Consider the following 12,329-nt stretch of genomic DNA (forward strand, 5'->3'; position numbering starts at 1 on the left):
TAGAGATGTCTTGTTTAGCATCTCTTTATGCAGCATTTTGACGTGATGTCAGGGACCTTAGGAGCGTGACTTCAGAGAGTCTCAGGTACTTGGCAAATGGTGCTGTTTCCCTTATGCCCGAGGGGAGGCCTGGGCACAAGTAGCTCGTGTGAGTTAGAGCAGAGGCGGACATCTGCGCGGGATGAAGCAAATTGCCTCCGAGTGAGTTACTGCATCTCTGCAACCTTGAAGCAGGGCCCTCTGAGTGGAAGCCTGGTGAGGGGGCGCAGGTGGGCGTCCCAGGCCGTGTGCAGGCCGAGGGGCCCGGAGAGGCAGTCAGAGCTGCAGGACCGTGCTTGGCGGTGTGTCCTGGCTCCCTTACTTGTTTCGGAGAGATCTGGTGGCACAGAGTGGCCGCCCGGGATGAGGCCCTGTTGCCAGAGGCCTTGCTGTCCAGATCACCCTGGGCTGTCTGCCGAGCACCCTCCCGGCTGTGACTGAGACCCTCCAGGCTCTGGGACGCACCTCGTGGTTCAGAACGGCACCCAGCGGGAGCAGAGGAAACAGGCTGGGCGGCGGGCTCCTGGGCCCCTCCTCCCACCTGGCTGGGAGACTGTAACCTCAGATCTCTCCTGAGTTTTTTGATCGGGGTGGCATTTCAGTCCAAATGGTCCACTTGGACTCTCATGCTCGTGTGCGTGTCTCTTGGCAGTGGCCCCCGGGACCACGTGTTCGTTTACTTCACTGATCACGGAGCCACTGGAATACTGGTGTTTCCTAATGACGATGTGAGTTTTTCTTAATGTTTTGAAGACAAGCTGGGGGGAACTCTCTGGCGGTCCAGTGGTTAGGACTCCACACTGTCACTGCCGAGGGCCCGGGTTCAATTCCTGGTCGGGGGACCCACAAGCCATGTGGTACGGCCAAAAAAAAAAAAAAAAACAAGCTGGGAGAATGGGAAACAAAACCTCAGTGTTGGCAGGCCACCTGTGATGTGTGTCTCTAACATCCTACAGCGTAGGTTCGTATGTGGCCGCTGAGGGTGAGGTCACATTTCGCAGCTTGCAATCTATCCAGAGGCATCTCTTCCGGCAGGTTTTCCCTGCGTGTCTCCTGACATCACAGCATGAGTCACTGTCCCTGAACTTGGGTGCAGTGCACTAGACGCAGTCATAGAACACAGTCCCTGAATGCTCCGGACAAAGTGATGAGGAAGCACATCTGCTTCCCCTTTTTATTATGTGATTAAAGCCCTCCATGATGTTCTGGGATAATGCTGTTCACCACGATTATTTAGAAATCTCTCAGGATTTCTAAATAAGAATTTATAAAGCATCATTAAGACTTGATTAGTGGGTTATCCAGCAAATGGTTTCTCTTGATGTGTTTGGTCTGAATGTCCATATTCTTACCTTTCAGCTTCACGTCAAGGACCTGAATGAGACCATCCATTACATGCACAAACACAAGAAGTACCAAAAGGTAATGTCAGTGCTTGGGGTGGCCTTGGGGGAGGAATGTGAGGGATGCAGTGGAAGCAAAGCCCATGGTTCTTCGACAGGCCTCCTAGCTCTGGATGGGCTGTGGTTTTTGGAAAGGGTGTCCTTTCAATCAGTCTTGACCTCTGGTCTCCCAGGATTAGCTTTTTGTGATTCTACAGCTTCAGCTGTTATATCAGAATCACTGGCGACCTTGTTAAAGTACAGTGTGGGCCCCAGCCCCAGAATTTGGCTCAGTTGTTCTGGGGAGAGGCCTGCGGGTTTGCCTTTCTGAGTTTTCAGGTGATACTGATGCTGCTGGACTAGGGACCACACTTTGAGGACTACTGTTTCTAGGGCTGTCACCAATCTGGGGCAGCTGGGGAGGAAAATACCACCTTCTTATTTTCCCTTTGGCCCTCTCTGGCCCCCGCGCCTTTTTTTTTTTTTTTTTTTGGTGGTACGCGGGCTTCTCGCTGCTGTGGCCTCTCCCGTTGTGGAGCACAGGCTCCGGACGCGCAGGCTCAGCGGCCATGGCTCATGGGCCCAGCTGCTCCACCGCATGTGGGATCTTCCCGGACCGGGGCACGAACCCATGTCCCCTGCATCGGCAGGCGGACTCCCAACCACTGCGCCACCAGGGAAGCCCTCTCTGGCCCCTTTTGCACCCTGTGTGGAACCTGTGTAGCTTAGGTGTGTATGTGTTAGTAAGGTGTTTTGCTCTTGGAAACTGCTCCCGGCGTTGGATGGCAGATCAGTTTTCCTTAGCATCACCTATGGCTCCATATTTTTCTGCATTATTTCAGCTAATAGATCATTTTATTCTATTAGTCATGCATAAATTTGGGTCCTTCTGGTTTGTATGACAACAGCTTCTGTAGCCTCTGCTTCTTACAGCAGAGATGTCTCCCAAAAGCAAAAGTGAAAGACTCTTAAGAAACACGTCACCCCAATAAAGATGTTAAAAAAAAAAAAATCTATTTCACCCTTCCAAAAAAAAAGAAAAAAAAGAAAAAAAAAGAAACACGTCAAGAGAGTGGGCAAAGTCAAAGTAGCATTTACGAGAGGCCTGTGCCTGGACGGGGTGAGTTCACCTGTCTCATTCACCTCCCAGATGGTGTTCTACATTGAAGCCTGCGAGTCTGGGTCCATGATGAGCCACCTGCCCCCCAACATCGATGGTAGGTGGTGGGAACACTGGCCTCTGAGCCAGGCTGGGTGAGCACCTTGCTACATGGTGCAATTGGACATTCTCTGAATCTGCCCATGGGAAGAACCAAGTGTCTTACATAAGCCAGGCCTAGGCCAGCCTAGTGCTTGGAAGTAGGGGGATACCTGTGGGCAGCTCTGAGCTTCTTCTTCTCCTGGAGGATTAGTGGTCAGGGGATGAAGGGATGGAAGCTCTTGATGTGAACTCTGTAGTGCTCTGCCGGGTTCTAATAGGGCTCCTTAAGACCAAGATCACAGTCTTTGGACCAGCCTCTGTCCTTTGAGATGCGTTGCTTGCTGGCTCTCTGATCTTGGGCAGGTGACTTACCCTCTTGGACCCTCAGATTTACTCATCTGTAAAATGGGGATAAAGATAGTGTCTGTTAGGAGAGTTACATTTTAAGCGATGACATCTGTCCAGCATAGTTCTGAGCCCATGGTAGCTAGGTAGTAAATGGTAGGGATTTCATATGTTCAGTCCATCTAAGTGTTTCTTTAATGAATGTTCACTTTCTATGGAAATGAAATGAGGTCCAAATCCTTCAAGATTCCAGAGCTACTCAGATCTGTTAGCACTATCTAACAGTGTCTATCAGCTGGCTTCTCTTTTTCCACATTTAGTTTTAGATGAGTTACTGAAACTCAGTGAGCAGGGCTGGATACAAGGAGGTCTCCCTGCCCTCCCTGAGCTGATCATAGGTGACCTGCTTTGATTGCACTAGGAAAGGAGGAGGAACTCAAGCCTCAAGTGGAATCCGCAGACAGCCGAGAATAAAACACGACTGAAATGTGTCTTTTAATTCCTCGTAGTTTATGCAACTACTGCTGCCAACCCCAGGGAGTCGTCCTATGCGTGTTACTACGATGAGGCGAGGTCCACGTTCCTGGGGGACTGGTATAGTGTCAACTGGATGGAAGACTCGGACGTGGTGAGACATCTGGGGGCCGACTGCTTAGCTGAGGCTTAGCTGTCAGCTGCGATCGTCAAAGGACTCGACTGTTTTCATTTTCGCAGGAGGATCTGACCAAGGAGACCCTCCACAAGCAGTACCAGCTGGTGAAGTCCCACACCAACACCAGCCACGTCATGCAGTATGGAAACAAGGTGAGGAGGGGAGCCTCGCACTTCTGATGATGCCTCAAGTCTCAGGCTGACTCACCGGGGACGTTTCTCTCCCGGTGAAGAGAAACGGGATCCATCCGGGCGAGGAACGGCTGAGGCAGGGCTGGCTCTGTCTCTCATGGCCGCTCCATCCTGGAGATCCCGCCTGTGCTTTGGAATCAGACTTAGGTTCAAACTCACAAAGTGGTGAGACTTTGGGCAACCTACCTGACCTCTCTGAAACCTCTGTGTTTCCTCCTTGGTCAAAGCCCTAGTGCACAAGGTGATAAGGAGCAAAAAGAAGGGGGTCCATCACGTGCGCAAAGCACACAGTGAGAGTTTACTGAGTCGAAAGCTTCTCCTGTGAGTTCTGTGGCTTTGCCCCGTAGAACCCCGCACCCTGAGTCCTCCGGGGTCCAGCCTTCCTGCAGTTGCAGGATGTTATCTTGACCCTCTGGCTATAAATTCGAGACTTTTACCCCCCTACCCCCCACCCCCCCAGCTATGTTCAGAAGGGACCTAGGTGGTAAAATAGGTCAGTCCATCAGGGCTGTCCGGACAGAGGTCATAGCAGGTGGCTGCTGAAGGCTTGGGCCTTAGGTGCCACCCCTGGGGCTAGCCCTCGGGATGTGTGCAGGGCTTCCAGGAGTCTGTACGACCAGACATCACCCCTCAGGTGGCCTGCCACCAGCTGAGAGCTCGCCAGCTGAGTTCTGTTCCTTTGATGTGAGCATTGGCCTTCTAGAAGACCTTGTGAGCAGTCAGTCCAGCTATTCCCTTCAGCACTTCTCGGGCAGAGTGTCGATTGGAGGGCCTGGGAGCCAACAGGGCAGTCACAGGCCACGAGAAGTGCACTCAGGATGCCGTGGGCTTGGCCAGGCTTTTGAGGGGGGGTAGTGGGGAGGTAGAGCAGCGAGAAGGCCAGGGAAAGGTAATTCAGAGGGGGCAGGGTCAAAGGTGGCGCTGCCCCAGCTTTGTAGGGGGACTGGAGGGAGGGAGGGTACCAGCCACAACTCTTCTGCCCTGAGCTTTCTGTTCTCTTTACAATTTCCTCCACATTAGCCACGTCTGCTCTTGGTAGAGGAGGTATGAAGGATCTTTTCTAAGCATTATGTTTCTATATACGTGTGCGTATATTTTAATTTTTGTTTTAGAACTGTTTTTAGATTAGCGCCGCTTGGTTTAGGAACATGACTGCTTGTAGCATTTCTTTCCCTCTGAATCGGGATCCAGTCTGCAGTGACCCCTGCAGGCAAACACAGCCAGGCAGTCGGGCCCGTTTGTTAGGCCCTGATGCCAAGTCGGCCCCGCCCCTCGGTGGCCTTAGCTCTGCCCATCTCAGTGGACCCAGACCTCAGCTCTGACCTGGACAGATGCTCTGCACCTTCCTTCTGCTGGTCACTAGGGGCAGGCGGGTGAGCGTGGAGGGGTGAGCACAACCCAGGGTCACCCCTGGCTGAAACGACTCTGGTCGTGGCGGAACTGGGTAGCGGTAGTTCCCAGTTCCGCCACTCTAAGCGTGGCGGAACTGGGTAGCGGTTCTGCTGCAGAGGATGCCAGGCAGCTTCGAAGTTCATCATCGGTGGATTTCAGGTGGTCAAATGCATTGCCTCGCCCGCTGCTGAAGACCAAGCGCGTGCTTTCAGGCTGCGATTGTGACCCTTCAGTGGTCCTGAAACCACGTGCGGGGAGCTGTGGACTCCAGGACCCAAGGGACGTTTGGCACATCTGCCCCTCCCACTCAAACTGACTCTCTCTCTCTCTCTCTCTCTCCCCCCACCCCCTCGCCCGCTCCCTCTCCCCCTCCCTCCCCAGTCCATCTCTGCCATGAAGTTGATGCAGTTTCAGGGTCTGAAACACAAAGCTAGTTCTCCCATCTCCCTGCCCCCAGTCAAACACCTTGACCTCACTCCAAGCCCCGAGGTGCCCCTCACCATCATGAAAAGGAAACTGATGAGCACCAATGACCTGCACGAGTCCAGGCGTCTCGTCAAGAAGATCGACAGGCAGCTGGAGGTAAGTGGTGGCGAAGCTGCGGCTCCCAGACTTGCCGGGCAGCGTGTGCGAGTCCTGTCTCTGCCTCCTGACCATAAATCCGTGTTGGTGGGAGCCAAGTGACAGAGCTCTGGGGTCACCCTCCTCCTGCCACACTGGGGGTACATGGGAAAGGAAACCAGGCTTTGTACTCGCTGTAAAATGGACATGAGTGAGCAGGGCAGTGGCCAGCTTCATTAGTAAACTGGCCTTGACCTCTTTGGAAGCAGGAAGCAAAGAGAGGGAGCCTGTCTCCTGCCAAGAAGCCACGGCATATGGGTGTTTCCTCTTTTACACCTAGTTGCTTACAAGACATTTTTATTTTGCTGCTTGGTGAGTTAGTAGCTAATCATATTTAAAAACAAAAATCCAGTCCACAAAAAATTTCTGCTGCCTTAGGAAATCATAGTCACGGCCCCAAATTCTTCCTAAAATGCTTGAGCAATCTTTTATGATGACTGGGTTTGTTTTCAGCAGCTCATCAGTTTGTTTGCAACTGGCCAAATTTCTTTTCAAATTCTGGCTGTGTGGCTAGAACCACCAGGCGTGTACTCACGAGATGCTGGGCGAAGACTGTCCATTCAACAAAGCCAGCTGTGTAGACTCTATCCCCTCATCAGCGCAGCACAGGGACTGATGTGCTGGGATACAGCCTGAATTTTCTAGGGAAGAAAAAAAAAAAAATCTGTGTGATCTGTCTTAAAGTCGTATATCTCATAATCCTGACAGCTAGCAATCCTACACGTGGTACATTAACCAGGATGGGGTTTTTGTTGTAGTTGTTGGTACCACAGTGTAATACAACAGTTCTCATATTTCTTTGCTCTCGGACCTCTTCACGCTCTTAAAATTATTGATCCCAAAGAGCTTTTGTTGGTGTGGGTTATATCAATATTTACTGCGTTAGAAATGAACACTGAGATTTTTAAAATAGTAACTCACTTAGAAATAACAATAAACCCATTTTGTGTTAATATATTTTTTATGAAAAAGAATTATTTTCTGAAATAAAAACAATTTGGGTGAGAAGAGTGGCATCACTACACTTTTGCAGATCTGTTTTCTGCCTGGCGTTATGGAAGACAGCTGGGTCATCGTACCTGGGTCTGCACTCACTGTTGGGCTCTTTTGTTCTGGTTGAAATATATAAAGAAAATATAACCTTACACAGATACATAGTTGGGAAAGGGAGGACATTATGGAGCCCCCAAGAAGCCTGGGGGACCCCCGTGGTCCTGGACCACATGTTGAGACCCGCTGGTCTGGCGCACCGTGGGCAGGGAGCATTCGGGCATGAATGGAACAAACCCTGGCTGGGGAGCGGGAGGGTCAGGGGACTCGATTGAAAGTTTTGGTTGACATGGAAGCAGCTTTCTCCTTAATGATGCTGGCTTTCATTATCTGGGAAGAAAATGATGTCCACCCTTTGCATCCTTCTGTCTAAGCATCTGATGGTTTCCAGAACGGACAAAGGTGCCTGTGAACACAAAGCACCGCTTATGGGACAACAGTCTGCTTTGGGGCACAATTTCTACATGCCCTCCCGCAGCCCCCACTTCCTTAGCCTGGGCCATATCTGCTCTTCGGGTATTCAGATTTAAATGCTTCCATCATGCCCGAAGATCCCTAAAAGGCAAGGTATTCCTGAAGGGTTCCAGCTGTAACGGAAGCCTCGCGTGTGCACCTTTGGCCGCAGAAAGCATCTGTTGGCATCTCTTTCAACATACTGGGGTGGAGGCTGTATGAAAGAAGCATCTAACTGGTCCAGGGTTCCAGGAGAGACTACGTTAAGTAAGATACATTTGGAAAAGATGTGTTTCTTCACAGGTCAGAAATGTCATTGAGAAGTCAGTGCGGAAGATTGTCGCCTTGATCTCAGGGTCCGATGCCGAGGTAGACAGGCTCCTGTCCCAGAGAGCCCCGCTCACGGCGCACGACTGCTACCAGGCAGCCGTGTCGCACTTCCGCACGCACTGCTTCAACTGGCACAACCCCACGGTAAGTCCGGACCCTGGGGCTGCCGGCCTCTGCATCCTGCCTTCCGTGGGCCAACTAGCTTGGCCTTCCTCTGCATCTTAAACCCCAAACCTGAGTTAGTACTGTCCACTGGGAATCACATCAGGTGCATTGCCTTGTAGAAGGTTCCATCTTGTAGAAGAAGCAACAGGCTCATTCAGGGGCCTTTGGTGGGGATGCGAGAGGAGAAAAGTCATCCAAAATCACTGACCCTAGATCTTGGCCCCAGACACTCTGAACTGTCCCAGTGGCTGGGAGAGCTTACCAGTCAAAGACCATTCAACTGCTATTTCCATTGGCCTTTGAAGGGGACTTCCTTCCCTTCACACTGTGCCGTCCCTGCCAAACCCCACCCCTCCGCCCTGCCCCTCACACCAGCCACGCAGGTTTTCTCCCTTCTGGGTCTGTTCCGACCTCTTCCCCAGATTTGTTGTTGAAGCAGGCCCTGGCCCATGGAGGAGAAGAAAGGACCTAGTTTCTGCAGATTGTCGAATGTCAGGGTTGGAAGGTACCTAAAAAGCCTCCTTTCTGGCCAGTACTTACATGATGCTTGGCTCCTTATAGGGGAGGGGTTAGCAAACTGTGGCCCGCAGGCCCGTTCCTGCCCACAGCCTGTTGGGTTTTTCCCCCCACAGCCTGTTTTTATAAATAAAGTTTTATCAAAACACAGCCACACTCAGTCACATAGCTTTCACCCTGCAGCAGAGTTGAGTAGTTCACGCAGCCTACAAAGCCTCAAATATTTACTGTCTCGCCCTTGACAGAAAAGTTTGCCAAGTCCTGCTTTAGACCCATGCTCTTCGATAACAGTAGTCACTAGCCTCACGTGGCTCCTTAAACTTGAATTTAAATTGATTAAGGATTGACATATACACACTACAATATATAGAATAGGTAACTAAAAGAACCTACTAAATAGCACAGGGAACGCTACTCAATACTCTGTAATGACCTATATGGGAAAAGAATCTGAAAAAGAATGGATATATGTGTATGTGTAACTGACTCACTTTGCTGTACAGCAGAAACTAGCACAACATTATAAAGCAACTCTACTCCAGTAGAAAAAAATTAATTTAAAATAAAGAAATAAATGGATTAAAATGAAACCAAACGTAAAAGTCAGTTCCTTAGCTGCAGTAGCTACATTTCCCGTGTTTAGGAGCCACATGCGGTGAGTGGCTACTGAATTGAGAACGTTATAGAACATTTTCATTGTTGCAGAAAGTCCTCTCTGGGCTGCGACGTGCAGACCATGGTCATCCTCAGATGCTTCTGAGGATGGAGTGCTGGGCACTTGGGAGATAGCTCTCCATTATTAAGAGGCTCTTAATTTTATTTTTCATTTATTTAACAAAGCATTCTCTTTATTTAATGACTTTTTAAAATTCCCATTTATTTAACAAATACTTAATCCTCTGGTGTTACATTTTTTGCCTGCTGGAATCACAGAAGGTAAACACCCCCAGTTATTTCCATCTTAGTTGCCACCTGTTTGGCAATCACTTACCATCTGTCTCCCTCACCACTGTGTCCCAGACTAAAAGCCAGGCTGCCAGGGGGAGGTCCGAGCTAACAGAGGGGAGCAGGGCCAGGGGGTTCTCGTCCAGGAGTCCTTACCTGGGCTTGAGGGTGCTGCCAATCCTGGGCACATGTGCATTTTTTTTTTTTTTTACATCTTTATTGGAGTATAATTGCTTTACAATGGTGTGTTAGTTTCTGCTTTATAACAAAGTGAATCAGTTATACATATGTTCCCATATCTCTTCCCTCTTGCGTCTCCCTCCCTCCCACCCTCCCTATCCCACCCCTCCAGGTGGTCACAAAGCACCGAGCTGATCTCCCTGTGCTATGCGGCTGCTTCCCACTAGCTATCTACCTTACGTTTGGTAGTGTATATATGTCCATGCCACTCTCTCACTTTGTCACAGCTTCCCCTTCCCCCTCCCTACATCCTCAAGTCCACTCTCTAGTAGGTCTGTGTCTTTATTCCTGTCTTACCCCTAGGTTCTTCATGACATTTTTTTTTTCTTAAATGCCATATATATGTGTTAGCATACGGTATTTGTCTTTCTCTTTCTGACTTACTTCACTCTGTATGACAGACTCTAGGTCCATCCACCTCATTACAAATAGCTCAATTTCATTTATTTTTATGGCTGAGTAATATTCCATTGTATTTATGTGCCACATCTTCTTTATCCATTCATCCGATGATGGACACTTAGGTTGTTTCCATCTCCTGGCTATTGTAAATAGAGCTGCAATGAACATTTTGGTACATGACTCTTGCATTTTTCTTACGAGATGGTCCATAAGTCTCACCAGATAATCTAAAGGTGGGAGGGGATCCCTGACTCAGGAAAGGTTAAGAACCATTGGTGTAATTTTTTTTTCTTTTTTTTTGACTGCACCAGGCGGCCTGTGGGATCTTAGCTCCCCAACCAGGGATCGAATCTGGGCCCTCAGCAGTGAAAGTGCGGAGTCCTAACCACTGGACTGCCAGGGAATTCTCAGGAAACACTGGTCTAGTTGCTTTACATATTCCCATGTTAGGAGCTGATCGTGTTATAAAATGATGATGTTTGATTGTGCTTTTTGGTTTGTTTTCCTCTAGTACGAGTATGCTTTGAGACATTTGTACGTGTTGGTCAACCTTTGTGAAAACCCTTATCCGATTGACAGGTAACCCTGCACCTGGCATTTAAAGGGTCGGTGTCCTTCTGAAAGCAGAAGGGCACATGTAGCACTGCTGTCCTCTTCTGCACCTGGGCACTTTGCTTCTACCGGCTTCTGCCGGCTTCTACCTCTCACTGTGGACGAATTCAAAATAGATGCATCCCCAGGGTTGCTGGGTTGGGTGGGTCTGTCATACATGTTCCATGGTGGGTTCTGTTCATCTTCATTTCTTCAGAGTTGACCAACTTCGGGTTCAACAACTTCTTCTTCCCGTTTCTTACAGAATAAAATTGTCCATGAACAAGGTATGCCTTGGTTACTACTGAAATGCTGTCGACGCTTTTCTGAATGTGAACACGTCCCTTAGAATGTGTGCTGATCAGAGACAGAAGAGCTGGGGCCAGAGGGAGGCTCCCCCCGCGGCTGCAGGCCCTCCCGGGGATGTGATCAGGCCACGCGGGCCGCACTCCAGGCCTCCCCCAGGATGGCTTGCTCACCTTTATCTACTTCCCCAGCTCCTACAGGTCCTGTGTATCCTCTGAGAACCCCACAGATGTGGGAGGCTGAATCTCTGCACTGAGAAAGGTGCATTTGCTTTTTAAGAGGGGTTTTTTGCCCACGCCTTTTACGGAGCGACACGTTCACTGGGGCTTCTGCAGCCAGTGAAACAGTCTTTGAGGAATTTGAAGTCAGAACCTCTTAAGTCTTTACAGTGATTTTATGGGAGAGGGACATAAACCCCAAATGGAAAACTATTTTTAGAAAACAGTATAATTTTTGATTGCTTTTGTATTTTATTTGTCAATGATGGACAAGTCTGAAAAATAAAGATTTATAACTGAATCCGAGTATTAATTTCAGGTCCCTGACTTTGTAGTCTGTGCTCCTGGCCCCTCCTGGTGGGGTCCGCTCCCCATCTGTGTCTTCCAGCCTCCCCTCTCCCACACCGCCACCTGCCACTTTGTTCTCCCTGCTCCCCCGACCGCCTGGACTTTTCAGCCTCCTGTGCCTTTGCTCCTTGCTGTGCCTTGTGCCCTGGAGTGCCTTTCCCTCCATCTGACCCATCCTCAAGGTGTATCTGAAAGTGCCCTGTCTTCCTCAGCTTCCTTCTCTCCCACACACAAAAGTCCCCTCTCCTCTTTCCGCGGGCATTTGCGTTTTCCTTGGGGCTTTTCCAGCACTTGTAGGCGTGCCCTTACACCACGCCTGGGGGCTGGGAGGTTATCTAAGCTCCTCCGAGGGCACAGGCTGCCTGCCTTGTCTTTGTTTCCCTTGGCCCAGTGTCCCACACGGGGTGGTACTCACCGTGGGTTTGTGAAAGACATTTAAAAGTAGCACTGACTCCATGTAGTGGAATATTATGCGGCCACGTAAAGGATGAAGCACTGCTACAGCTACAGCATGTAGCCAAGGGAAAGAAGCCGGTCATACGAGACCCCGTATTATACGATTCGACTTGTATCTAATGTCCAGAATAAGCAAACCTACAGAAACAGAAAGTGGATGAGTGATGCCGGGAACCAGCAAGAGAGGGAAATGGGGAAATAGTGACTGCTAATGGGCATGAGTCTTTTGGGGCTGATGAAAATGTTCGGAGACCGATCACGATGATGGTTGTAAAGCTCTGAATGTACTAAATAAAACCCAGTGACTTGTACACATCAAATGGAATTATGTGGTTTGCAAATTATGTTTCAGTAATGTTCTTTTTAAAAATAAGCCATATACCTAGGTGACTGTTAAAATAGAGAGCAAAGAAAAAAGGAACACTAAAAACCACGACACTTGTGACCACCTGTCTTTATGTAGTGAAACCTGTCTTATTTAGCAGT

At 49.5% G+C, this 12,329-nt stretch overlaps 1 protein-coding gene across 2 annotated transcripts in view; it reads left to right on the top strand.

Annotated features, from left to right (window-relative positions):
- Nucleotides 1-11,903, top strand: part of LGMN (legumain) — a 35,717-nt gene extending 23,814 nt beyond the window's left edge. Inside the window, exons 6-14 of one of the 2 annotated variants that reach the window (XM_079913545.1) lie at nt 692-767; nt 1,399-1,461; nt 2,572-2,638; nt 3,477-3,595; nt 3,682-3,771; nt 5,584-5,784; nt 7,630-7,800; nt 10,436-10,503; nt 10,781-11,899. In XM_079913545.1, coding sequence (XP_079769671.1) covers nt 692-767; nt 1,399-1,461; nt 2,572-2,638; nt 3,477-3,595; nt 3,682-3,771; nt 5,584-5,784; nt 7,630-7,800; nt 10,436-10,503; nt 10,781-10,823 — 898 coding nt within the window. In that variant the 3' untranslated portion in view covers nt 10,824-11,899. Of the gene's footprint in view, nt 1-691; nt 768-1,398; nt 1,462-2,571; nt 2,639-3,476; nt 3,596-3,681; nt 3,772-5,583; nt 5,785-7,629; nt 7,801-10,435; nt 10,504-10,780 lie in introns of both variants that reach the window. The other variant, XM_079913546.1, reaches the window with a different exon arrangement.
- Nucleotides 11,904-12,329: the final 426 nt, after the last annotated feature.

This window comes from Stenella coeruleoalba (assembly GCF_951394435.1).
Source record: "Stenella coeruleoalba genome assembly, chromosome: 2".
NCBI classification, from domain to species: domain Eukaryota; kingdom Metazoa; phylum Chordata; class Mammalia; order Artiodactyla; family Delphinidae; genus Stenella; species Stenella coeruleoalba.